This window comes from Ambystoma mexicanum, chromosome 1p (assembly GCF_040938575.1).
Source record: "Ambystoma mexicanum isolate Mex_15411 chromosome 1p, UKY_AmexF1_1, whole genome shotgun sequence".
Lineage (NCBI taxonomy): Eukaryota > Metazoa > Chordata > Amphibia > Caudata > Ambystomatidae > Ambystoma > Ambystoma mexicanum.
The window spans coordinates 1,479,162,224-1,479,187,316 of record NC_090921.1 but is presented as its reverse complement, the minus strand read 5'-3'; the positions used below and the strand labels follow the sequence as shown (position 1 = coordinate 1,479,187,316).

Here is a 25,093-nt window from a genome sequence, read left to right as displayed (position 1 = left end):
TTGCAGTCAGCTCCCAGTCATTCAGCGAGAAGGAAGTGGCGAAGAACCTGTAAGCTTCATTGGATACCATCTTGACGTGGTACAGCGATTCGCGGATAGGACTCAACACTAGCAAGTCAATTGCCATGCTATTCACCAGAAAGAAGATCAAGGAGCAACCGCACATCAGCCTCACCAGGAAAACCATCAAGGGGGAGAGCAGCAGCCGCTACCTCTGTGTGACCCTGGACAGCAAACTCAACTGGAGAAGCCATATTGAGAATACTCAGCAGAAGGCAACAGGAAAGATGGCAGCACTGTAACCCACTCCTGAAGACCAAGTCCATGGTCCTCCAGACACAGACCAACATCTACAAGGTGATCATCAGACCTACCTGGACGTATGCCTCCACAGCATGGATTACTTGCCATGATAGACACCAGAAAAGTCTTCAGGTAGTCCAGAACAAGACCCTGTGGATAGCATCTGACGCTCCACTCTTCACAAGGATAGCTGATCTTCACAGAGAACAGAACATCAAGATGTTGGACGAACATCTAGCAAAGCTGAGCAAGAATTTCTGCCAAGCACTGGATCAGAACCCGAACCCTCTGATCAGAAGACTCACTGCCACCACTGCAAACCCTTTCAACCGCTACCCACGGCCCATCACGGCAAAGACCCTGTGAAACCAGCCCTACTTTGAAAAGGCCACACAGACCAAGAAGAATCTGAACCCACAACTACATACTCAACCCAGAAGATGGAGTAATGAAGCTCAAGCCTCGGTATCCAATAATCACAGCTGATGGATAAAATCTATCAGCAAGAAGAAGAAATACGGCCACACTAACAGTCTTCCTGCATTCATGCTCTGATAGGGGCACGATTGCAAGGTCCTGTGAGGAAAATAATTTCACTTGCCCCCCAGCCCTTCCTACAGTTATAATATGAAACGATTGATGTTTTAAAAAAACACGAGACAGCATGTTAAGATATTCATGGGAGACACAAAATAAAGCATGTTTCAAAGTTGTGTGCGAATCGAGACAAGCGGCGGCAGGTGGAAGGCTGTCCGCAAACAGGAGATTCAGCGCCAGTTACAAAGATGATAGGTCCCACTTTCACAGATCTGAGAATAAAATAATGACAGGTCCCATGCACATGGACCTGGAAAAGACTGGTATAAGAAGTTCCACGTTTCACAGACCTTAGAGCAATGTTTGTTTTCTTTGTGAACAGTGGCGATGAAGGGCATTGCCTGTTTGACGCGGAGGTGCCCAAATGCACCCACCAGAGTTTGTTGGAAAATAAGTGTATGTTGTGAAATAAAGCCTACGGCATGTTATTTGCCACAAATATGTTTGGTCTCTGGTGCCTTGTTTATACATGCGATTATGAATAGCCATATGCGACTCCACCTCTTAATCATACCCGATTCAGAAGTGACACTCTCTTTCTGGAGGTCGAGAAATAAGAGTGCTGCTTTATGAGTTGCTACATAAACCAAACCTCAATGTTTTTTTGGGGTCTTTTGCTATCAAGAGTGCAGAACACCTTAGATTCCTTTTTAGTGACTTTGGACCTCTTCATTGGTTGCTTCAAAGCGAAGGACTTCAAAGGGGCCAGTTTCCCTTCGTCACGGAGAAGCATTGTGCAGCACGCTGTTTAAGGGGATCCCTTCAGTGAAAGGACTGCTAGTAGCAGTTGTCTCATGGTCTGCCGCCAGGCACCACGGGAACACGTTATGTGGGTCGGACATGGATATTCGCCACCCACAATCCCTGCAGGGCTTGAAGCCGGAGACCTTTGGCGTATTAGCAATGGTGCAGTATCAAGGTGTAAAAGCAGTGCCATTCTGAAAGTAGCGTGGTGAGTGAGCTGAAAAAAGGTACTGAAGTCATGGGGCCCAACCAGCTCGATTAATCCAAGCCATGTCGTCATACCCAGAGTCGTGGGTGATAGCACGGTGCTGCAGTGCCCTCTACCACATCAAGGTGCAGCACAAAGCAGACTGACATTGGAGAACATATTTCTAAGACACGGAATCTTTGGAAGGAAGGAGTGCATGAGGACCTGCATTCATTATAAGATCGCTATTGAAGGCACCTGCAAAGTTCTTGGCACCCACTGATTCTAAACGTACCATTATCATCAAAACACAATGTTTTGCATAAGTACAGGGATTCTTGAAAACAGATTAACACGAGACAAAAGAGTTTGATGCACGTCATAGTTTAATAAAATCAAAATTGTGTCAGTAGCAGAAAACAAAACATGATCAAAACTGAGATATAAAAGAAAAGGCCTCTGGGGCTTTTCCATGAACAGAAGAACGTTTTCCAGATGTCTCAACAGCAAAAGAATAGCTCTACAGAAGCCAAGAGAATTCATAAAACATGATATCAAACCAAAGTAAAATTAAAGGTGGTGTGGCCAAGGTAAAGAGCAAGTTAATCAGTCTCTGCTAGATATGTTGAGAGAGGAAATACAGGTAAAAATCAGAAAACAGACGAACTCAGAAAATAAATCCAAAACAGGAAAAAGCTACAAATATCTGGCACAAGTTTGAAACATAAAATAAACAGTCTGCATGAATATATTTGTACATAGCCATTACAAATTGACACATTAGTTTGTGTTGCTGCAAAGTCTAGTACTCTGCATACATCACATCGTATGAAGCCAGCTGTATAGCAATGGGGTTCCTTGTGGTTGGCAGAATAAAGTTCTTCAAATGTGCAAAATAAATAAATCATAGGAAGGCATCCGCAAAACGTAGCATGATAAACTCCTTTTAAAACCAGTTTGAAAAGTGCCTTAGGAAATGTGAATCTGACTCAGCCCTGCTAAAACTGCAAAGCCGAAAGCAGCAACATTTTTCAAATGCAGACTGACCACTGCTGGCGAGTCCTTCATTTATATTTCAGCAGCAAGGCTCTTTCGTAGCTAGACCCCCATCCCCAAAATCGTTCACGGGGATTGTGTTGGAATTGAACCCGTGTTTGTACCTGCAATTATCTGGGTTCAAATGAAGTTACTTAGGTTAGGAGTAGTGTGGGTAATATGATGGGCATTTCGTACTATGCAGCTGTCTTTTCCTGCACTGCAAGCTGTTTCAAAATGTTCCTAAGAGAAAGGGCACGGCTCATCTTGGAACATGGAGTCCCTCTTGACAGGCAGTATGGACCAGGCCTAGGAAGGGGACTTTGCTGGCCAAACAAAGGGCTCACCAACAGTGAAGCTGCATTTGGAAAACCTAGTGTTTTCCAAATAAAGTTGATGGAAACGTACACAGAATGAATGGGACAAGTTAAAATGGACCCATAAGGCCACTCCAATGACAGTAGTACAAATGTATGCAGGTGAGATTTCCCAAACTTAAATAAAATGAACAGATCATAGTGACTGGATGTAAATTAGTCACCAGTTTATTTGTAGCCAATGTGAACGGAAGGAGAAAATAAAAACACAATGGTGCTATCAAAAATTCAAATAACTCTTAAAAGGAGGCTAAAAAGGTCAACTGAAAAGTAACGGAGTTTACTAGTACGGCAAGCAACATGAAGCACTGCCTGGAGCTTGACAAATTTGCCTACAAGCTATCCAGAAAAGGGGAAGCAAATACATTTGAAATAATTCATGAAACACTTGGAGGCCAAGTTTCAAAATAAAGAGAACATGCGGATGGCCATGAGCAGAAATTGCAAGAGGAAAGGCATAGATAAACACAGCATGCCATCAAGGATGTATAGCGAGCATTCCTTTTTCAGGCATCACTGAAACTGGTTAATGGGTCAGGGCATGCATCCAAAAAATTGGCAGCTAAATGTAGTGTGGTGCAGAGAGCATATAAACATTTTGATTTTGAATTACACATTGGGGCAGCGAGAGGCCTTTGCTTATGGTGGGACTTGCAAAGTGCGAGATCTGGACTGGCTCTGTAGTCCAGCCCGTATTGACAGTGATGGGGGACCAGGCAGACACAGGGATCCGCATGCTTGAACGCCTTCGCCATAAGACCCACAGAAGGCCTGGTGTTGCCCACACTGGTAGCACTTTCAAAAGCTCCATTCAGCTGACGCCTGCCTGGGAGATATTAACTTGGCCAAAGGAGGTCCCAGGAAGTTGTAGTTTCTGTATTAAAATGGCAATGCCAAAATCCCTTGCAAACTACGCTGTAAGGCTGAGGTCCCCGGACATAAAGCGAACCCAAGTTAATGGCGAGGGAAAGCGTCTAGCAAAACCAGCTGGACTTGGACCCATGCTAGTGCTATCAAGGAGAAGAGCATTCCTCTGCCATCATTAGGAAATGAGAACGAAGGGGAATGATAAAAAAAGGCGTGGGTAAAGGGAAAAAAGCAAAACAATGCAGAGATAATTTAAAAGACATGTAATATAATAAATAACACCTTAAAGGCTTAAACGGATTTACTTTTAGATACGTGGAACTCTAAGGTGTAATGCTTAGTTGTGCCACCAGATGCCAGTGCACTCACAGGAATACTTGTATACAGTTGTTTTCGAAGCAAATATTCGCTTCAATGGACATCTAATTGTAATTTACTCTGAGACTACTAAATAAACCGTGATTATGACCTGTTATCAAGGAAAAGTATTTGCAATCGACACGCATGGATTGGTGGCGGCGCTTGACACTATGAATGCTAAAGCCCATTACTCGCAACCAGAGGTTTATGTAAAATGCTGGCCTATATATACCAGTCTTTATGGCGTACCCTACATTAAAAACCAATCGTATTCCGTGAGAAAGGAGTTTGCATTGAACATGATTTCCGTCCGGAGGGAGAGACTAAACTTAATGGTGAGCTGCAGGGATATGCATGTAATAAAAAGAAAATCACCAGGATTAAGGTATTCCTCGGTAGGTTATGGTGGAATGGAACTTGATAGCCTATGGAATACCACGATTGCCCCCGCGATTTGAATTGCAGGACCTACTTCTATACTGGCTGTTCAATAGCCTCCGTTTCATTTTTAACAAAGACCTGGGATTTTTAACAAAGACCTGCCTTTTTAACAAATATATTTGACAGTTTGGCAGACCTATTACAAAGTATGGTCGATTTTTACTTTCACAAGAAAAATCATCGAACAGAATAATCGGAGAGTACAATGACACAGTTGACCCGGTATTGCCCAACCCCCCAAAACAGTCGTAACGATTCCCAGATCATCTATTTTCCCACGAATAAAACCGGTTTACCGTGTAAAATGTCGGTCTTCATGGAGCGATCCAAACTCCTGGCAGCAGGCGGACAGTATTCTGCTATTAGGGACATGTTCTATAGTTTGCTTTGCAAGCATGTCTGGGAAACATTACAAACTAGAATGGTTTATATTTTACCTAAAGTTAATGTGTGGCATTACGTTAAGAACCCACAGATTAATTGCCTAATATACACACTGAATGTGGACAAGTCAACTTTACGGGATTAAAACAACGAATTCGCATCAGCATCACTAAATCACTCGAGCATAAGTGAGAGCTTCAGACTTTAGTAAACAGGGCTGGGCTTCTAGCTGCCTCGCCTCTTTTTACTCGTCGCGCCAACCCCGGCAGCCATACCAGAGATGTAGGGATCAGGGTGAGAGGGTGATCGCTGCAAATGGATGCCTTGTGTGGGTCGGCACCACAAACAAGGAACGAACGGTAAGGTCGCAAGAAGCTGATTTAGGCAAGTTCTACTACTTCCTTTTTTAGTGGCACCGATCCCTGCCAGGCATCCCTGAGATGCAGCGATCAACCAACCCCCTTGCACCCTCGGTGAGAGGGTGATAATCGCTACATCTCCAGGATGCCTTGTGTGGGTCAGCACCAAAAAAATGGACAAAGTAGAACTTACCTAGGCTGCCTCGTAAGGCCACACCTCCTAAACAAGCCGTCACATCGATTGCGCATGTCACTTAAAAGTACTGCTCACCGTGTTGTACACAGACATTTTAATACACCAGAAACCGCAGAGTATAATGGAGTGTTCTGAAAATATCCACTGCGATTACACACAGACACACTAAGCGACCGATTTCCCCATGCCCAACGGCCAACATGGTTTACTGCTGTGGTACGGTACAGGTTCTTCTCACCGACGACCACAAAAGAGGCCCAAGCATCTACGCCCTTTCCCTTCTGGGCATTGATATCAACGTTTTTCAGAACAATAATATGACTGGATACCATTACAATACAATAACCTTCTGTAATACATAATATTGTTTAAAATCTGTAGTTGTACCAGTGTGCAAGGCATGTGACCAAACAGTGAAAAGGTGGCTGTTCCCGGCAGCATGCACAATCACAGCTCTGATCCGTTGATGCAGATTGGGCGTTACTCAATGAGGACACTCCACACCCAGATTTTCAGTGCAGAATCTATACAGACCAGCAGGATTTGAATAAATAGTTTTACAAAACTGAGTGCAGGGATTTCAAAGTAACATTATGAAGCCTGGTCTTACAGGCTAGGGTTCTGAAATAATAGCACATACAAAAGCAACGAATGGCCAAAATAGCTCAGTCCTTTGCATCCAATACAGCGTGTGTGCAGTCCCTTTAGCAGAAGTGTTCTACATAATACATTCATAATTAAAGGCAGGTCGAAGAAAAGCAGCATTACCCTCCACAAGACGGCTATTGGAAGGTTAGAACATTTTGAGGTGTCTGGCTCCCACCATGTCTTTGTGACGGGATCGTCCTTCCTGCCCACAAAAGGGTGTTCTCCTTTCTTGTGACAGTGCAGAGGGTACATTAGTGTTCAATTAAATTAACCGTTGATCCTCATCAGCAGTAACTGCACCCTTTCCTCAAGGAACCTCAACAGCGAGAATGCCTCTTTTTCTGGCTCCTGTGAACAAGAAAACCAGGGCTGTCCATGCCGGCGAGGAAGGTCGGAGGATCCAAAAACGTACTTCAGGATCCAAACCTTCAGTTCTTTTGAGCAGCGTTTCCAGGAGCAGAGTTTGGGATCCTGCCATAGAAAGGTTTTTTTTAAAGATTTAATTTACTTCTTAAAAAACTTCTTGTTGAGCAGGAAGATGAGAAGGTTTACGTTGACCTTCGCTTTGTTGAACATTTTCATGACAGCAACCCCTTCGTACTGGAGCTGCAGGAGATCCTGAGGAAGGAAATAGATGGCATAAATGTTACAAACTATAACACAATGTCCTGATAGCTAATAGATGTGGGCGGAGCTGAGGAGGGGAATAGACGCCATCATACACTAGAGTTACCTTACTGCTGCATCAAAGTCGTGAAGAAGACGCATCGTTAGTGGGGGCGACATTTGTTATTGGTTAAATATTATGCAGGTGTCACATTGACATGATAATTAATGCTACTGCGAAATCATCTCATGCAAATAATGGCTGAACACAGTATACTAGGATGAAACAGCAGCAAGATATTCTCTTAAGTGGAAAGGACTGACACTTCAATGCCTATGCTCCAGGAGACACATTTTAGTGCATGAATGCAAAAGAAGAATGAACGGTGCATGCCTCATGCTGCATTGTACACTCCAGGGGTTACTATTATGGCAGCATGAATTGGTCCTACATGGGGAGGTAGATACCCTCACCGTTCAGGATGGAGATGTGGGGGTGGCAGGTAGCCTCCACGGCATTGAGGTGCCACTACATACTAAATAGTGAAGATGTAATCTACCTTGACGTGATGAACAATAGAACCTTTTAGGATCATATGCCAGTATAGATGGGCAATTGTTTTCATGATGGTCTCTGGTTAGTAGGGTGGGAGTGCAAGATGTTCGGCTAGTGGGTAAAGCCCCTGCAAACACTACAGTGATGGAGTAGTTCGAGCTGCAGGAAATGGAAAACTGCATGGTCCTGAACAAGGCTAATCCGTTTACTTTTCATGATGAAAACTACACTCTTCGTGTAACACACCCCATAATCACCTGCATCGCTTGACAAACTTCAAAATGTATTTATAAATTGACAATGTATCCTAATGTATCAATGTACAACATGTAAATGCATTTCCCAGCTGTACCTACCCTGTAACTAAGTACCCCACAAGTAACAGCGCCTCAATGCCCAAGAGCTTTTTGTGCACTATACAAATGCAAAAAATAAATAAAATTAAATAATACACTTGCAAATATTTATGTTCTACAATTACCAGCTGGAAGGACAATGCCAAAATGTATTTGTGTAGACTATTGAAGAGCTTAAAGCGGGCAGACTACACAATAAATTGTTGATAAACTCTGGGAAAGGCAGCTCAATTTAGGTTCGAAGAAAAAGCTAGGTACGGAAACGATTCCTTAAGTTTAACAGTGAAGTCGCTTGGCCCATGTATTTGTAGAGAATGGCCCACAGAAAAAGAGCTGCCACTGAGAATCTTCTCTTTCGCCTGTCAGAACGTTTAGTAGCAGCTGTTTCACAGAACAGAGATGTGATTGGATTTTCACCTGCAAGGGGAACAACCCTCATTTTTAAAAATTCCAGGTACTCCAGTAACTGGATTCTGTCTGAAAGTCAGGCCTGCTAAACAAACTCACTTTCAGAATGCATCGTGTGCCATAAAAAGTGATGTTAGTGGTGTTTACCCAGATGAGTCTATCAGCCCACAGGAAGCAAAACAGATCACTAGCCTCCCTATTTAAGTCACTCATGTATGCTTGCTATGGGCTACAGGTACTACGTGGCCTCACAACTACCAGCATGCAAATTAACAAACACAGCAAGGAAATGTACACAATTAGATACTGAGTAATATTTGCTCATGCAAGTCTGCTCTCAAGAGCGAAATTGGCCCCAATGGAACACCTTCAAATTATACAGTGGTCTACTGACACAACTCACCTTATTAATCAAGTATTATTTATTTATTGTGCTTATGGTTCGATATAAACCTTACACAAACTTACGACATACAAAGAGACATTTATAACATCAAAATTACATAACCTAAATACATTATATCGCAAATGTCAGTATTGTAAAAAAGTTTTAAAATAGATACAAAGCAATCCAAATTGTATCACAGATTGATCAGGTTAAGTCTAGCCAAATATCTGATAACAAGAGAAGTCTGTTTTCCAGACTCTAGCCTAAACCAAAAGTTGTCTATAAATATAAGTGAGTTATGTGCATACGTATCGATTGAAGTGAAAGATACACAAATTGTGTGAGGCAGGAGGCCATGAGACACAGAAGGTGGAACAAGGAAGCTGCTGAAAGGTTGCTGGAGCTCTTGAAAAGTGTGATCATCTGACTGACGCTGGTGATTCTACTCTGGGAGTGAAGCATATCCTTCATATGGCTATACAATTCTACAGCAGATGCTTTCTCCAGAGAAGATTCTGGCTGCAGTACAAATAATAGTGCACAAGGAATGCACACTAGATGCAAACAAAACCATGCATATAAACGCACTGTTAGTGCAGTTAATAGCAGTTTTACGCTCGAGTATGTTAAATGCAAAGGCACTACACATTCAAGGTGGGTCCAATGGGCATCCACCCAAACAGCACCAGATCTCAAATATCATTACAGGCCTGAATTACAAGAGATGTATTAACTGGATTGGTCTTTAAAACAAGAAGCAGAAGCACCAGACATCCCACTTTTGATGTTTTCAAATGTGATCTACTGTGATGGCAGTGCTGTTCCAGCAGTGGAACACATTCCAAATATTCTGCTGACTGTGATACTGTAAAAGGTGGTTTCAGCCATAAAAATGAGTTTGTACACCAGGGGACAGACAAAGCATTTAGGTGATAGATCAGCTCAGATTGGCGAGTTACATGGCCTCCTCCTTGCAATGCGACTAGATGTCCCACATTGTGTCCGATTCAGACTATGAAGTAAGAGGTTACAATTTTGACCTACAATAGTGGCAAGCAAACTCCTTCAGATTACAAAGGAAACAAATATTAGCAAATAAACTTTGGCAAGAGGCATGAAACATCAAAGAGGCCAGGCATCTCATCTGGGTTATATATACAAAAGCACATAGAAAGGATCATTTTCACAGTGCAGGCAATGCACTTGCTGATCAGTCTGTGAGACAGCAGACTATACAAAGGGGTGGCAGCTTTGACAAGCTCTGCTAGATACATACATAGATAGAGGAGGACATAAAAGCATGCTTGGATGCAAATAGTCCTAACCCACAATGGTTACCCACTCCATCTACAAACACTAAAGAAGAACACAAAGATAGTCATTATCCTTAGGTCAAAGGGAGGCCCTGTTGGCAGGACACTACCAAAAAAGCTGGATCGGATGAAAACTGATCTCTGCAGCACATGCAACTGTATCCACAACACACTCTGGGCTGGTGGCTACTACAAAGCTATTACAAGACAGATATTGGTGGTCAGGGCTTAGTAAAGAAGTATGGCAGTACATAGCAAATGGTTTCATATGCTTGGAAACTATGGACAATTCCAGAAAACTAAAAGAGAACACACAAATAAGGGCAACATTGTGATCCATATACATGAATATGAATGACAAAGGTCCACCGACACCCGTTAAGTACAAAAACCTGTTAGCTGTAGTGGACTTGCACACCAGATTTACCCAGTTAATTCTCCAGAAGAAGGCAGAATGTAAAGTGGTCATAAGACGACTACTGTGCTCAATATTTAGGATAGCACCAAAACTACGCCAAGCTGACAACGGGCCAGCCTTTTCTGGCAAACCCGAGAGGCCCTGTTAAGCTGGGTTTGTACTCTGCATTTCTCAAACACGTTTCAGCCACAGTCAAATGGGGTGGTTGCAGGAGCCAATGGGATGATAAAGCAAGCCTTGACTAAATGCATCCTCCGTTCTGGAGGTCATTTGGTAGATTATGTACATTTAGTGCAGCACAGCATAAATAACTTGCCTCACCTTGTTCCATGTGAGGGTAAAACCCCTTATGAATTGCTATTTGGCACTCCCATTGTAAATGCCCAACTTATACAATCCTTTCTCTCACCAGGCCAAATCAGCTCCTACTAAAATCTCCTGAGGGACTCCATCCATGGCAAAGTAGTCTTACCACAGCATCAAGACAGAGACAGGTTACAGCACCTTGAAGTCTGGAGACCATCTGCTGGAAAAGATCCACGGAAAAGAAGCACTTGGAGCGCACGACAGACGTCATGTGAAGGGACTGGAACTCAATGGCTCTGGAACAGTCTTCCTGCTAGCCCTGTCTCCTAAAAATGCTGTGTGTCAAGTGTCGGTAGACCACCTTAAACCAGATCCAAATGGTTACTCCCATGTTCCCGAGGGAGGAGATACTATCTTAAAAAACCTGACAAGCAGGGAAGACTATAAGAACACACTATGCTAGCGATCAATCACAAAACCTCCTTAAGCTCAAAATAATTTCTGGATCAGATGGGCCATAAAAAAAGCAAGAAACGAAGCAAAGCAGAAGATCAATCCTCAGTGTTTTGAAACGTCCAAAGTATGCAACACCATATACATACACCATCAGTGATTGATGAAGCTCGGGTAGTGCACCCTACAATGCAGGTCTCCCGACACCTACTGGAACATGTTGAGGGCCAAGATAGAAATATTTTCTCAAGTAGCACTGTTGGATATTGAAAATAATCTGGAGAATGTATATGACATGTCAGCTCATGTTTGTTTTGTAAAGTATTTTGACACACGCAAAGCCCAGTGCAGTGGCAAGAGAAAACCTACAAGGAGCACGCTCCTATTCCTTATCTAAATCCACCACCAGAGCTTAAGGCACGATTTCCTTATGTACTACAACCACAAGTGGAGGGAGAGCTTATAGCACAGACTAGATATCTATTTCCCCCTCCTACAGAGAATGGTCAGTTTGTGTGGTCCACATACTCTGTGGTATATCATAAAACATTTCTCACGATGACAGAAAAAACATGGCAAGAATCCGTATAACTTAACATGGCATGGGGGATGAATCTTGGCAAGTATATGGAATAGACACTATGCTTGGCGTGTGAATAATCACATTTCATGTACTTCCTAAATTACTCTCATTTTGAAGTCACCTGTAGTTATGATATGATATGGCATATATAACGCGCCTATACACAAGTGTTTCAAGGCGCAAAATAGTTTACACCATTTACCCTTTTATCTAGATTGGAAATCCAAAGTGGGTACATTCTGGGGCCAGATTACAGAAACTTTGCACGGTGCAAGTGCAAAGCTGCATGTATTAGCAGTAGGGCAACTTTTGCCCTATTTCTAAAAACACTGGGACATATTAGAAAAACAATGCACCATGACAAGTGCCATTTGGCATGGCATAAGCACCAGGGTAACAATTGCCCTAGTGCACACAAATAAAATACACATTCACTGCATTGTTCTCCTAGTGCTAGCAATTTTTACACTGTGCTTATACTATGCCAAACGGCACTTGTCACGGCGCAATGCTTTTCTAATATGTCCCAGTGTTTTTAGAAGTAAGCCTAAGTAACGCTGTTTGGCTGTGACACGCTGCCTGGATATGCTACGCTGTCTGGAAGCCGTCTGTGAGAGGAAGCTTGTTGTGACTAACACGTTTGTTGTGTGCCGCCTCTGGTCCCACCCACCCCACTCCCGGAAAGCCTACTTTTACCTGGGTAAGAGCACCTGCGTGCGCACCCAAGTAAGCCTAAGTAAGGCTGTTTGGCTGTGACATGTTTCCTGGAAGCCGTCTGTGAGAGGAAGCTTGTTTTGACTGTAACACGTTCGTTGTGGAGCCTGCCAAGTAATTACTGCTCATGCTGTTTGTCTCTGGACTCTGAACTTTGGCATGGACTTTGTGTAAGGACTTTGTGTGAGGTGGTTCTTGAATCTCACGTATATTATCCTTTCCCCGTTTCCGCTCTAGCCTCGTTGTGTGCTTCCCTTGGCCCCGCCCACCTCACTCTTGGAAAGCCTACTTCTACCTGTGTAATAGCGCAAGTAAGCCTAAGTAAGGCTGTTTGGGTGGCGGAGGGGCGAATGTATTTCTTGACTTACATGCAGATATTGGTGTTGTTTATCAAATATCTGATGGACTAAGGGGGCATAGCGGTATGACTATTGAACACGCTTTGAAGGAGTGATTTGATCAATTATACACCATATTGGTAATTGAACATCTACGCACAGTATCATTGTAGATATATGTAAGGGTGTGTGGCCGCTATCAAGCATGTTAGATACACATATAAAAGGGCTGTGCCGCTAACCAGAAGGCAAACAATGACAGGGGTGCGTGCATTTGATGATATTTTGTCCGCCTCATTGGTGTTCACCCCTGTGAAGGGAACTATGAAAATGGCGATAGAGATTCCAGTACCCCCATCTCCTCCAAATGATCAGTGGTTGGAAACATTTAAAATGAATATGGGCAATCTATCTTTACTCCTGATTGAATCTGGACAGAATAAAGGGGAGCAGATTAATAATGAGAATGTGCTAGAGCCCCAAAACCTGAATGCTGAAGATGCATCTCTGCTTCTGATTGATTCAGGTGAGAGCAAAAGGGGTGAAATTAATACTTCTCCAATAGATAGTTCACTACTCGCCTTATCTCAATATCCATTGAGTCAGGAGGCTGATTGGAAAATAACCTCTGCCCAAAAAGAAAGTAGACCCCAAGGGAGTAATTGGGGGGAGATGAATGAGGGCCAGATGAATGAGGGACGGTACGATGCGCAAATATTAGCGGAACTACAGCTTCACTCCCTCTTAATTGGAAATTTAATCAAGGTTGTAGAAATGCAGAAATGTCAGCATTCAATGACAGAGGAACAAGCTGTAGTTAATATAGGGACTAACACAGAACACCTACAGGATAAAGGGGAGCCTGGATTACTGAGACGTGGAGACTCTGGGCCCCCTCTGTCTGAACAAATGCCAAGGATGACCCCCCCCCCCCCCTGTGCCGATGACGGCTTAAGCAAGGGGAGCTCCAATGAGGCGATTATTGAGGAACAAGTAAGTGCCTCCTCGCCCAAAAACAAGGAGGGACCGTCAAAAAGAACAAATAATAAAACGAAGCAGAAGTCTGGGAAAGGACAGAAGAGGGCATCAAAAATAAATTGGCAAAATTTGATCAGACATCTGATCGTAACTGCCATCTCCATATGGCAACGAATCTGGATGTGTCAGAGGAGGAGGACCTGATCTGCAATAGGGAGGGAGGTACCTTGGCGGTGCATATGCAAACTGAAACTATGAAAAAAAGCTAAAAACAAGGAGGGAGAGCTAATGTGGGTAGTTGTCTACAGAAAGATAGTTTGAGTAAGACCAGTCTCCTAAATTTATTTCCCCAAAAAATGGCTAAAAAAATAGTAGGGAATGAGAAAATCTATGTCTCAAAAAGAAGTATTATGGATTCTATTAAAACCCATACAGAAGTATTTATAGCTTTAGCTAATAGCGATGGAGAATCCGATGAAATCGGACACCCTGGGAAATCAGTAGCTGTTGACAGGATGCATGTGAAAGGGGACACTGTACCCAATTTGTGTATACCTATGTTTAAGTCAGCAGTGGTTTCTACTGATTATGGGAAGTTGCCGCCTGTTTCTTATTCAAGGATTTTTGCAGTTAAAGCTATCTTTCAATCTAACGGTCCGGGGATGGTAAAACACATTGGAGAGCTTGAGTGTTGGGGGAAAGACTTGAAACTGAGGCTCTGGGAAATGTAGCAGACAATGTAAATCCGGGACTGGTTGCAAATGATAAAGAGGGAGAACTATTTTTGACTGAAAGACTTGTGCGGAGAGTGATGAAGCTAATGATGGATGGGGGAACCGTAGCAGACAATGAAACTAAGGGACAGGTTCTAAATGATAAAGAGGGAGAACCATCTTTGACTGAAAGAATTGTGTGGAGAGTGATGAAGCTAATGATGGATGAGCATCCCAAGGTAACAACAGCTACTGAGACCTTAGGACGAGTGTCTATCGAAGAACTGGAGGAGAGTTATGTGGAAAGGAGGGGTGGACAAATGGAGATTGGGAAATCCCAAATGGAGAGTGGAGTACAAAATGAACAACATTTGCAGCGTGGAAATAGAGACACTAATAAAAACCCCCATGCATGTGATGAAATCCAGTTGAGGCAGCCCCACTTCCCTAAATTCCCCAATTTTTTAATGTATTATTTGTTTGCGCAAGGTGGGCCTACGTCACTGAACCGAAGGAGAATATTGGCCTTATTTGATGAGATTTCTAGTCTTAACCTTATCTCATCGGGGGACATTACATTGGTTGACTATGTGCATCCGGATAGATATGTCTATGTAAGAATAGTCTTTCACTCGCTAGCAATTTATGAAGCAGTTCTTTTAGAGGTAGGATAATTCTATAGGTATGGCTACGATCTCTGTAGCTACAGTAGAGGTTATTTAAATAGTAATGAAGGAAATTAGTTGCCTATCTCAAAAGGTAAGGGCATGGAGCAGCCAGAGAGGACAACTAGCAGGGCGCAAAAAGATGATGATTCAAATGACTCTAGTCTGAGGTGGTTAACAATGACATTACGAGATTCCATCATGCAGCTCCAGGGCCTAAAATCTAATAGTTAATGTTAAAGGTAACTATACCCTAGTGTCTTGGAACACGAGGGGCCATTGGTTTCTAAATAATTCCCCAGAGATTTGTCATTTGCTATCTAAATGCACTTTTTTGGTTTGCAGGAGACTTGGTTTAACTCTATGTCTTAGATGGATTTATAGTGCATTCGGAATTAGCCACGCAAGGGGAAACTGGGTAGGCTTTCTGGGGGTCTGATTACCGCTATACAAGTGGATGGGGGGCCCATAATCAAACAATTTTCGACTACCAAAATGGTGCCTAGCTATGCTGTTTCAGTTAACTAATTGTGTCGGTGCCAGTAATTACTTGGTGGTAAAGATATACTGGAATGTAAAAAATAATTTGTTGGGACTCCTTAGAATCACTTGGGGCAATCATCGAAGAAGCCTATCGACTCTACTCAGATGTCATAATAGTCGTGGCTGGCGATTTTAACGTCGACATTCCTAGAGGCAAGGAGGGTGGGTGCACTTTAGGATCTGATTATTGCCCTGCAAGGGGAGAACATTTTAACAAATCTGTACAGGGACAACTGTGGTGTAACTTCTTCGAAGTATGGGGCCTAATCAATACAGGAGAGTTACTGGGTGACTGGATGGATTCAGCTCCATGGTTTAATGTCAAGTCCTCTACAAAAATTGACCATATCTATCTGTCAACACCTCCATTTGCCATGGCTAGCACAATATGTATGAGGAAAACTACCTGCAGTGATCGCAAGATGTTGGAGGTACAATTTGAGGGGTTGGAGGGAAATATGAAACAGGGGACATGTGCATCTGCCTATTTGATTAATGCATCTAAGACTCGTATTATATGGCATCACGAAAATGTGGTTATAACTAATGCCGTTTTTCAGTCGGATTTCCTAAATACGAATCTTGGGAAAAAACGAACACTGTCGATACTTTTGATCCTTATGTCCAAACACCCACCAATCCAACAGGCTCCTTGTCTAGTACCAACCATAGGAAGATAAAGCAGTGGTTGTCAGATCATTAAAAAAATAACAGACTTAGAGAGTTGAGATATCTATATAAACAACACCTTTCCCCTACTGAGAAAGAGGTTTTGGGGAAAACGATCAAGAATAAATGGAAGAACAAAATCAAGGCCCACAGAGCAAAATAGCAATAGAAATACGAACAAGGCTCAAGTACAAATATGTGCCATATCGGAAATGCAGTGGAGGGGTCATTTTGGTGTTGGCTATGCCCCTTCCAAGATTGCTAAACCTTTGCCGAATTATGTTATACAACACGCCTGGGATTTTCCAATGGTTCATGAGGATATTAAAATGCTGATATGCAAGGCATCATCTTCTAGAGCGGTCGGCTTAATGGGTTGGTGAATAATAAATGTCTGGTTAAAAATATTATTTATGCTCTATATTGACATGGTTAAGGTGCGAGGAATCCCGACCACATGGCACGAATCCTATATAGTGCCAGTATATTAAAAAGATGATAGGTTGTCTCCAGCAAACCATAGACCAATTGCACTCTTGGATGCATATTCTAAGATATTTTCAGGATTGGTATTGAAACACTTCCAAGAGTGGACACAGACAAATAAGATCTTATCTCGGCTGCAATTTGGTTTTTGAAATAAATGTAGGCACTGACACAGGGGAATTACTAATGAATATTTTGCAACGGAAAGCTTGGAAACAGGGAAGCGCCCCAGTGTATGTAGCATCGATAGACTTGACCACGGTGTTTGACATGGTTGATAGGAGTATTCTTTGGGGGAAGCTATATCGAATGGGATTACCATCTTCCCTTCTCTCAATCTTGTTTCATTGGCATGAAGGCTCCAAATTGCAGGTGCGTTTAAGTAATTCGGGAATACTGACGCAACCGATCAATCCTACGAATGGGTTTGCAACAGGGCTACGTTTTTGCACCTACAATTTTTTATTTATATGTCTCAGATGCAGGTGATGTGTTAGAGGCAGCTGCCTTTGTACCACCTACAGTTTAGGGATTTAAGAAATCCTGGACTGCTTATGTAGATGATTTTATGCTATTTGATCACAATCCACGAGATCTGCAACGTCTATTAACAGTATTTGGAGACTATACACTTGCAAATTCGCTCTTGATCAATGCAAGGAAAACTAATTATACGGCCTCACTGTAAAGCTAGTAGGGTGAATCTAGTATGGTTTTTGAATCACGAAAAGCTGACTGTGAAATCTCACTTGCGCTATCTAGGCTATCACATTTTTGGAAATAAAAGGAAGTTGCACTATAGGCAATATATGGATGGGAAGGTAAACACACAAATAATTCATTAAAAAAATGTTTACGCCAACTATGGGAAATGTTCTTTTGTATCGACCTTGTGTTATTATAAATGCAAACTGATTCCTCAATTCTGCTATGGTCTGGAGTTTTGTCCTAGGTGGGCCATTGAGGAATGAGATCAGTATGAGGCCAGGACATTAAGATCTGTGTTTAAATGTCTACCTAAGTGTGTAACATTGGAAGCGCTGCGTTTTGAGTTGGGTCTGTGTTCTATCAGAAATATGGTCATGTAGTGCAGGGTGTGCCTCTTTAGAAAACTGATTATCAGCTCTAAAGATACCCTTTATGGTCTGTTGGGTAATGGGATACGAAGTGGAACTTACGTCTCTGACTATTTGAATCTGGGGCAACGTGTGAGAGGCTTATTTTCAACCCAAATAAGGTAAAGAAATGCTCGGAACAACTGGATTGGAATATTACCAGGGTTAAAGTTCTTGGAACAAAATTGTACAAGCAGCTGGTATCTGGATATAAAAGAGGAGGTAGTATGGAGCCGTACCTGACCAGATTTCCAGATAAAAACACGTAACGATTTTATGCGTTTCAAATGTAATGTGATGCTGACTAGGGAAATAACAGATCTGAGAGAAAAGGGGAACAAAATACCATCATTGTGTCGGTTCTGTGACATCTCTGGGTTGACGGAGACATTGCAACATTTATTAATCTATTGCAATTCATTGAGAAAGGATCGCATAGAATCTTTTATGAAATTTGCGAATGGAGACAATGTGGATCTTGAAAGATTATGGTTGGAAATGTTATATGGAAAGGACATCTCGTTGCAGCTCGCAGTAGTTCGATATCTGAGAAATATCTGTAAATTAGTACCAACAATACATGATGAGTAAGTGAAGTGCTGTCTGAACTGAAGATGTAGTTCCAGTAAATGTACATATTTACTTTTGATTTAATGATGTAGGCCTATTATGTATGTTAGTCATGAATTGATATGGGTATAAGGAGACATTACGTAGCGGAACTAAATGGAAATAATGAAGTTATATCCGTAGATATTGAGTGAATCTGTATTCTTAATTCTTATGAAATATGTGACTTTAAAGTATTTTTAGATTGATTGTGTTAATCATATTGTTTTAAGCATTGTGAGCGGTGTCTTCATTTTGAAAATTCTATTATGTCTTGAATTATTTTTGTATGGATACTGAATTGTTTTGTTAAGGTTATGTATAACCCATACAAATAAAGAAATAATGTGTAAACAATTGCAGTCCTACGGTACCCTGCAACAGGTGAAGGATCACTGGGTAAAACCATACATGACGTAACATACACCTATGCTTGCGTTACACATGGGGACTCAGCGGTTCACCAGAAGTCCCTGAAAGACTGTGGCAACACTTCGTAGAAGATGTCAGGACATCTAAAAGACCCACCCAGGTGAGCAGAACACAAACTCTACAGTATGTACATTGAATGCTTTCTGATTGGAAATGTTGAGCAGCAAAGCCTTGCCACTACCCAACGGTTCCTACATTGTGCAGTTCAACACTTCATGCTGTGGTGTGCCTGTGGGATTTGCCAGCCTGGTTACAGTATCTGAGGTGGTAAAATGTGATGTGATATCCTCCAGTTCCTGCAGTTGTCACTGAAGAGGGCATACCCCCTGAACATGAAGATTCCCATCCTCAGCACCACAGAAACCTTTGCAGAAGCATCAAACAGAGCAATGCACTTTGCCAAAGCCTTATTAGAAAAAGCACGAGATTGGCCAAAAGGAATTTTAACCCTACTGAAACGTTCCTCCCCATCAAATGGCAGGTCCATCCTAGGATCCATTACAGACTGGATGATGCATTCAACCGTTTCCTTCAATCCAGTAACAAGCATAATGGAATTCATTGGGCAAATAGGCACAGGGATTTCTCCTATTTTCTATGGCCTCAAAGCTGTATTCCTCCTGATCCATCTTTTGATTTCGTCGTGGCGGATAACCAAGGATAAGTTCTATGCACCAGAGTTCTAACATGTCTGACAAATGGGAACTGTTGGAACACCAGAGAGAAAATGCAGTGATCACTGCGATGGCTCTGGTGCAGTGAGCTCTCTGCCGGCCTGGAAGAGGTCTGTTAGCCAGACGATGACAGTGCATGATGCAGCCGCAGAGCCACCTAGAAATGGAAGCCTTAGGCAGGGCCTTCCTAGGATTCATAGGTCCAAAATTCGGTAGAGAAGTCTTCCGAAAGTCCTTTGTGCGTGCCCCATAAAACCTCAAGGCATAGGGAACGTCCTTTCCATCGGCGTAGAAGGATTCCGGAAGAAGACTGGCAGCACCAAAGGCTAGTTGAGGTGAAATTCTGAAGGAAACTTTGGCATAAAGGTGGGGGTTGGAGGGGGCGGGGTCTGCAGAACCACCCTCGTAGCGTGGAAAGAAAAGTACAGCTGCTTGCAAGAGAGGGCCTGGATCTCCCCGACCCGCCTGGCTGAGGTGTTGGCCACCAAAAAAGCCATCTTCCACAAAAGGAACTTCAAGGGGGCCTAATCATTGGTTCACAAGGTGCTCTGTATGACCTTACTCAAGACGACGTTGAGCTCTCACGTCGGAGCAGGAGCCTTCACTGGTGGAAAAGTCCTGAAGAGGCTTTTGAGGAACTCCTTGACGAGACACTGCAACCACAGAGATGGCATACCATGCGTAACGGTATATGGCAGCCACATACACCTTGATCGAGGTGTGAGCTAGGCCAGTCTTGGCCAGAGAAAGCAGAAACAAATGGAGCTGTGGAGCTGTGCAGCGGTGTAATTTTCGGAGTCCTGCACCACACTTGAAGATCTTCCACTTGTGACCGTAGAATGACAGTGTAGAGGACGCCCTGTCCTTGGACACAATCTTCTAATATTCCAGAGGGAAAGCGTAATGTCAAAACGCTAGGGCTGCAGCAGCCAAGCTCTGAGGCTCAGCGATGCTGGATCATGGTGCAGTATTGTTCTGTCTTCTCTGGTGAGGTCGGGAAGTGGAGGTAGCTGAATGGACGGAGCAGGTCCAGGTAACAGATCTGCCATGGCCATTCCGGCGCGATGATCATCCTGCAATGACAATGTCCGAGTGTGTTGTTAACACGTAGCAGGAGCGGAATTGGAGGGAAGACATACGGGGAAGAGACCCTCACATGGGAATGTGAAGACATCCCCAGGCTCTCCAGCAGAGAGAAACTGCTGGCGAACCTCTGCCACTTGGAGTTGGTCACCATCACAAAGAGGTCGACTTGGGGCCAACCCCACTTGCTGAAGAGACAAGTAATTTGCACTTGCTGAAGCTCCCATTTGAGGCTGAGCGAGTCTGTAATGGTGTTCTTGAAGCCTGCAAGGTGAAATGGTATGAGGAACATGCCCTGAAGGATGGCTTAGTGCCACAGGGCTGGGGCCTCCTGGCAAAGCGCGCCCTGCCCAGCTTCCGGATGTAGAACATGACAGTGCTGCTGTCGTGAAGATGCACACCACTTTCCCCTTCAGCTGAGGTAGGAACGACTTGAGGGTCCAATAGTTTGGCCAGAGTTCCAGGACATTTATGTGAAGGCCCTTGTCTTCTGGAAGCCAGAGGCTCCTAATGTGGGACAGTCCGGTGTGGGCCCCACACTCTTCCAGGGAGGTGTCTGTGGCAATTGTGGCCTCAAATGGAGGTGTCTGGAAAGGAGTCCCATTAGTGAGATGTGGGCGTGCCCCTTCCCTTCCCCCACCATCATCATCATCGTAGAGCTTGTTGGAACTCCTGGCTGAGAACAACATTGTCCGTCCACCTGTCCAATATCTGTAGCCACCATGCATCCATTTACTACCGAAGAGGTCTCATCTGAAGTCTGTACAGCGGGATGAGGTAGATGCAGGAGGACATCATGCCCAACAATGACTTGATGGCTTGCACGGTCACGTTCTGTGCCGACGACAGGTGCTGCACTTTCCCGAGGATGGCTGTCACCCTCTCCTCCGAGGGGGTTGCCAAGCATGCAACTGTGTTGAGGTGGGCTCCCAGGAACAGTGCACTCTAGGATGGCTCCACTAAAGACTATGGATAGTTGATGGAAAATCCAAGATCCATCTGAAGGCGAATGGTCTCTGTGGTGTGCTGTATTGACAGTGCGTATGAGCGGGAGCTGTTAGGGAGAATTCTCTGTTTAGGCTGAATTTCCTAACCTAGTGAGTCCCCCCCAGCAGCTTTGCTGGATTTTTGGGGTTTATTTTTTTCTCCTGCCAAGAGTGAGACTCTTTTACCCTCACTCTTGGGCATGATTTGAGTGTGTTTCTTTGAATCTAGATGTGTTTAATGGGCTATGGGGTCTTTTACTCCATAGGGCTTCATGTGTTTTTGTGTTGTGTGTTACACAGCACCCTCAGTGCAGTGACACAGGGGTGTCATAGTGACCCCCCAGTATAGACTCCATACCCTGGGACTGACTACTGTCTCCCAGGGCATGTAAAGTCACCATTGACTTTACTAGTCTTAAATTCTGAACAGCACCAGTACAAACCATCATATTGTGGACGTACTGGCTGGGGCAATTCAACTGCCCCAGGGTCTGTTAGTCGAGGGGGCACATCTCCGCCCCCCCTGATCGAGTTTTGGCTGGTGGCAGTGGATACACTTTTTATATTCAACCGCGAATATTTTTCTATGGGATTTCCCATTGTTTTATGCTACTATCTTTATTTAATTATTTACGGTAGCCTCGAACATACCGACGGTTTATTTGATTAATATTAATTCTCCGGTTGGTATTTTTTGCCAAAACTTGATTCTAAAATGGCGTTTGTTTTCTCTTCTGTGACTCCAACCCAAGTCGAGCCCTTTGTTCCACTTTTTGGCGGGTTTCTCCACAGAAGCCCTCCAAAGTGGTGCCACTCTATCTGGGGTACTTAGGAGGGGTGGCGGGGGATTTAGGCACCCTGGACTGAGTTGCCTAGGCAACTCAAGTCGCACTCCGTCCTGATTGGCCCAAGGGGTGAGCCGGCCGGCTCACCACTTAGCATGTTTGAGTGACAGCTAGGCTGAGTGAATGGGGGTTTTCTGCATAAAAGCAGGGCTTTGGGGACTGGAACTTCAGAAGTCGCCACAGGACCTAAGAATCCGACGAGGGAGAAGCTGAGCCGACCTGCCACGACACCACCACCGGTGGAGCCCTGCTGGACCGCCTCACCACTTTTCCCAACGACAGAGGAGATCTCCCGCCGGAGAGTCTTCTTCCTTTGACTGGTGGGGATAACCAGTTTCACCGTCTTTTCGCCTTCCCGACGTACCTCGTGGCCGCCTTGCCTGTGGCCAAGCAGCCCGGCAACCGGGATACCACGTTTTACCACGACCGCGAAACAAAGGTACCACCTTTAACCGGAAAACTCTGCGGCTGGTTTCTTCCCTGGTAGTGCAACGACCTTCATCTTTCCTCCAAGTTGAGATCTTCTCTTCCCCTGGACGACGACGCAACTTGCACCCACTGCCAGGAAGAACTGCCACCGCTGGAGGATCCTTCCCACTTAAGGTACTGTGTCCCGCCTGGCTTCCCTTGCTACCGACTGTACGGGGTAGATTTAGCCCCCAGCCTTCGAACCTGGGTTGGCCTGGGACACCCTGGCTAAACTTTCCTAAGCCTCTCTAAACTCTTTTTGAACTCTCTGCAAGACTTTCTAAGCCTAGAGTAACTGTGTGATCTTGGGCGCATTTGTGCTATGCTCTCTCTAAGAGTGGGCCCAGCCTTTGGACTTTTGGCTCACCAGTGACTTTTGCTTTTCTGCCTTGCTAACAGTGTTCCTGAACCTTAGAGTGGTGTACCTTTCCATATTCTGTTTTTTTCCCTACCTTTCTCACACCCTTATTGGAGTGCCATCTAGTTAAGCGCTCACCTCTGTATGAAAATAAGTGGTGTTTTACTGTGACTTATCTGATAAGGAAAAAGGGGTGTACATATTACAATAGTAACTGTGTTTAGAATATTTTACAACAAGAGTGCTGGAATGTTTCAAACCGTGTGTTTGTAAAAAAATAATTATATACTTTGATACCAAAGCTCTGGTCAGTGTTTGCTTGTATTATTGTATCTGAGTGCCAATTGTGTATACTTTGCATACTGCCTAACTCTTCTTGAGGGAAGTCTGACTGCTCAGCCACAGCTACCAGGTAAATCTGGGTGGTACAGACTGCTACCAAGTGGGTTTACTGCCAACACCTGTAGTCTTAAATGTTTTGCAGTGGCCCTAAGGGAACTGCACAGGTTTCTGCCTAACACGAGCGGATCAGCCAGTTGTCTAAATAAAGGTAGCAGAAAGGTCCAGTAGCATCAACATGGACGCAAAACCCTTGTCCATCCGCTCCATAGATTTAAGTTCTAGGAGAGCAGTTTCAGTACCAAAACTGACTCAACAACCTGACTGGAGAGGATTAAGCACAGGATATTCGTCAAGATGTTTAGCAACCTGTTCGTAGGCTACCCTATCAAGAATTTAAAAGAAACTGTGTATTGGTGATCAGCCTGTAATTAAGAGGATCTTCAGGACAGAGGCCATTTTTTTTAATGATAGGGGTAACACATGCTTGTTTAAAACTTGCAGGTACAAAGCCTTCCAAGAGAAGCATTGACGAATTTACAAATGGCCATCAAGAGAGTCGGAGGACAGGTTTTAATAATAAGTGCAGAGCAAGGATCTCCTTTACAGCAAGTGGTTTTAAGGCCCTTCCCTATACTGGAGAGTTCACCTTCCGTGTGCGAGTGTAAGTTAAATTGGGATTGGGAAATCGAGGGGTTCCTTCTAAAGGGATCAGCCTCTTTAAGGGGTCTAAACTGCTCAATTTTCCTACTGGTCAAATCTGATCTAATGATTTTTTATTTTTTCGCCATGACATTCTTGTATTGAGGGAGTTTTTCTTTGCCTCAATAATAGCGGTTTTCTATGTTTTGGTTGCTTTTTTATAATTCGCCAAGTAATTGAGTGCTGTACTGGAATTCCAAATATGGAATAATTTCAAGGTGGAGGATTTGAGTATTCTCAGTTCAGAAGTATACCAAGATGTGTTTCTCAAACACTCCTTAATTCTTCTGTTTTTTAAAGAGGCTAAGATTTCGGTAATTTCTACCATATTGGATAAGAGGGCCTTAGCCATATCTGAGGATCCTTCCTGAGCTGTGAACGAGATTGAAGGGTGCAGTAGAGGTTCGACTATCATAAGAAATCAATTTAAGATTTGTACCAAGAAAGTTATGTCCTCTTAGATTTAGTTTTCAAAGGAAAATCGGCTTGAA

The 25,093-nt window shown here is 43.6% G+C and overlaps 1 protein-coding gene across 2 annotated transcripts in view; it reads right to left on the bottom strand.

Annotated features, from left to right (window-relative positions):
- Positions 1 to 2,199: 2,199 nt before the first annotated feature.
- Positions 2,200 to 25,093, bottom strand: part of IQGAP3 (IQ motif containing GTPase activating protein 3) — a 1,503,259-nt gene continuing 1,480,365 nt past the window's right edge. For both annotated transcript variants that reach the window (XM_069607146.1, XM_069607147.1), the window contains one exon: positions 2,200 to 7,116. In XM_069607146.1, coding sequence (XP_069463247.1) covers positions 7,003 to 7,116 — 114 coding nt within the window. In that variant the 3' untranslated portion in view covers positions 2,200 to 7,002. The remainder of the gene's footprint in view (positions 7,117 to 25,093) is intronic.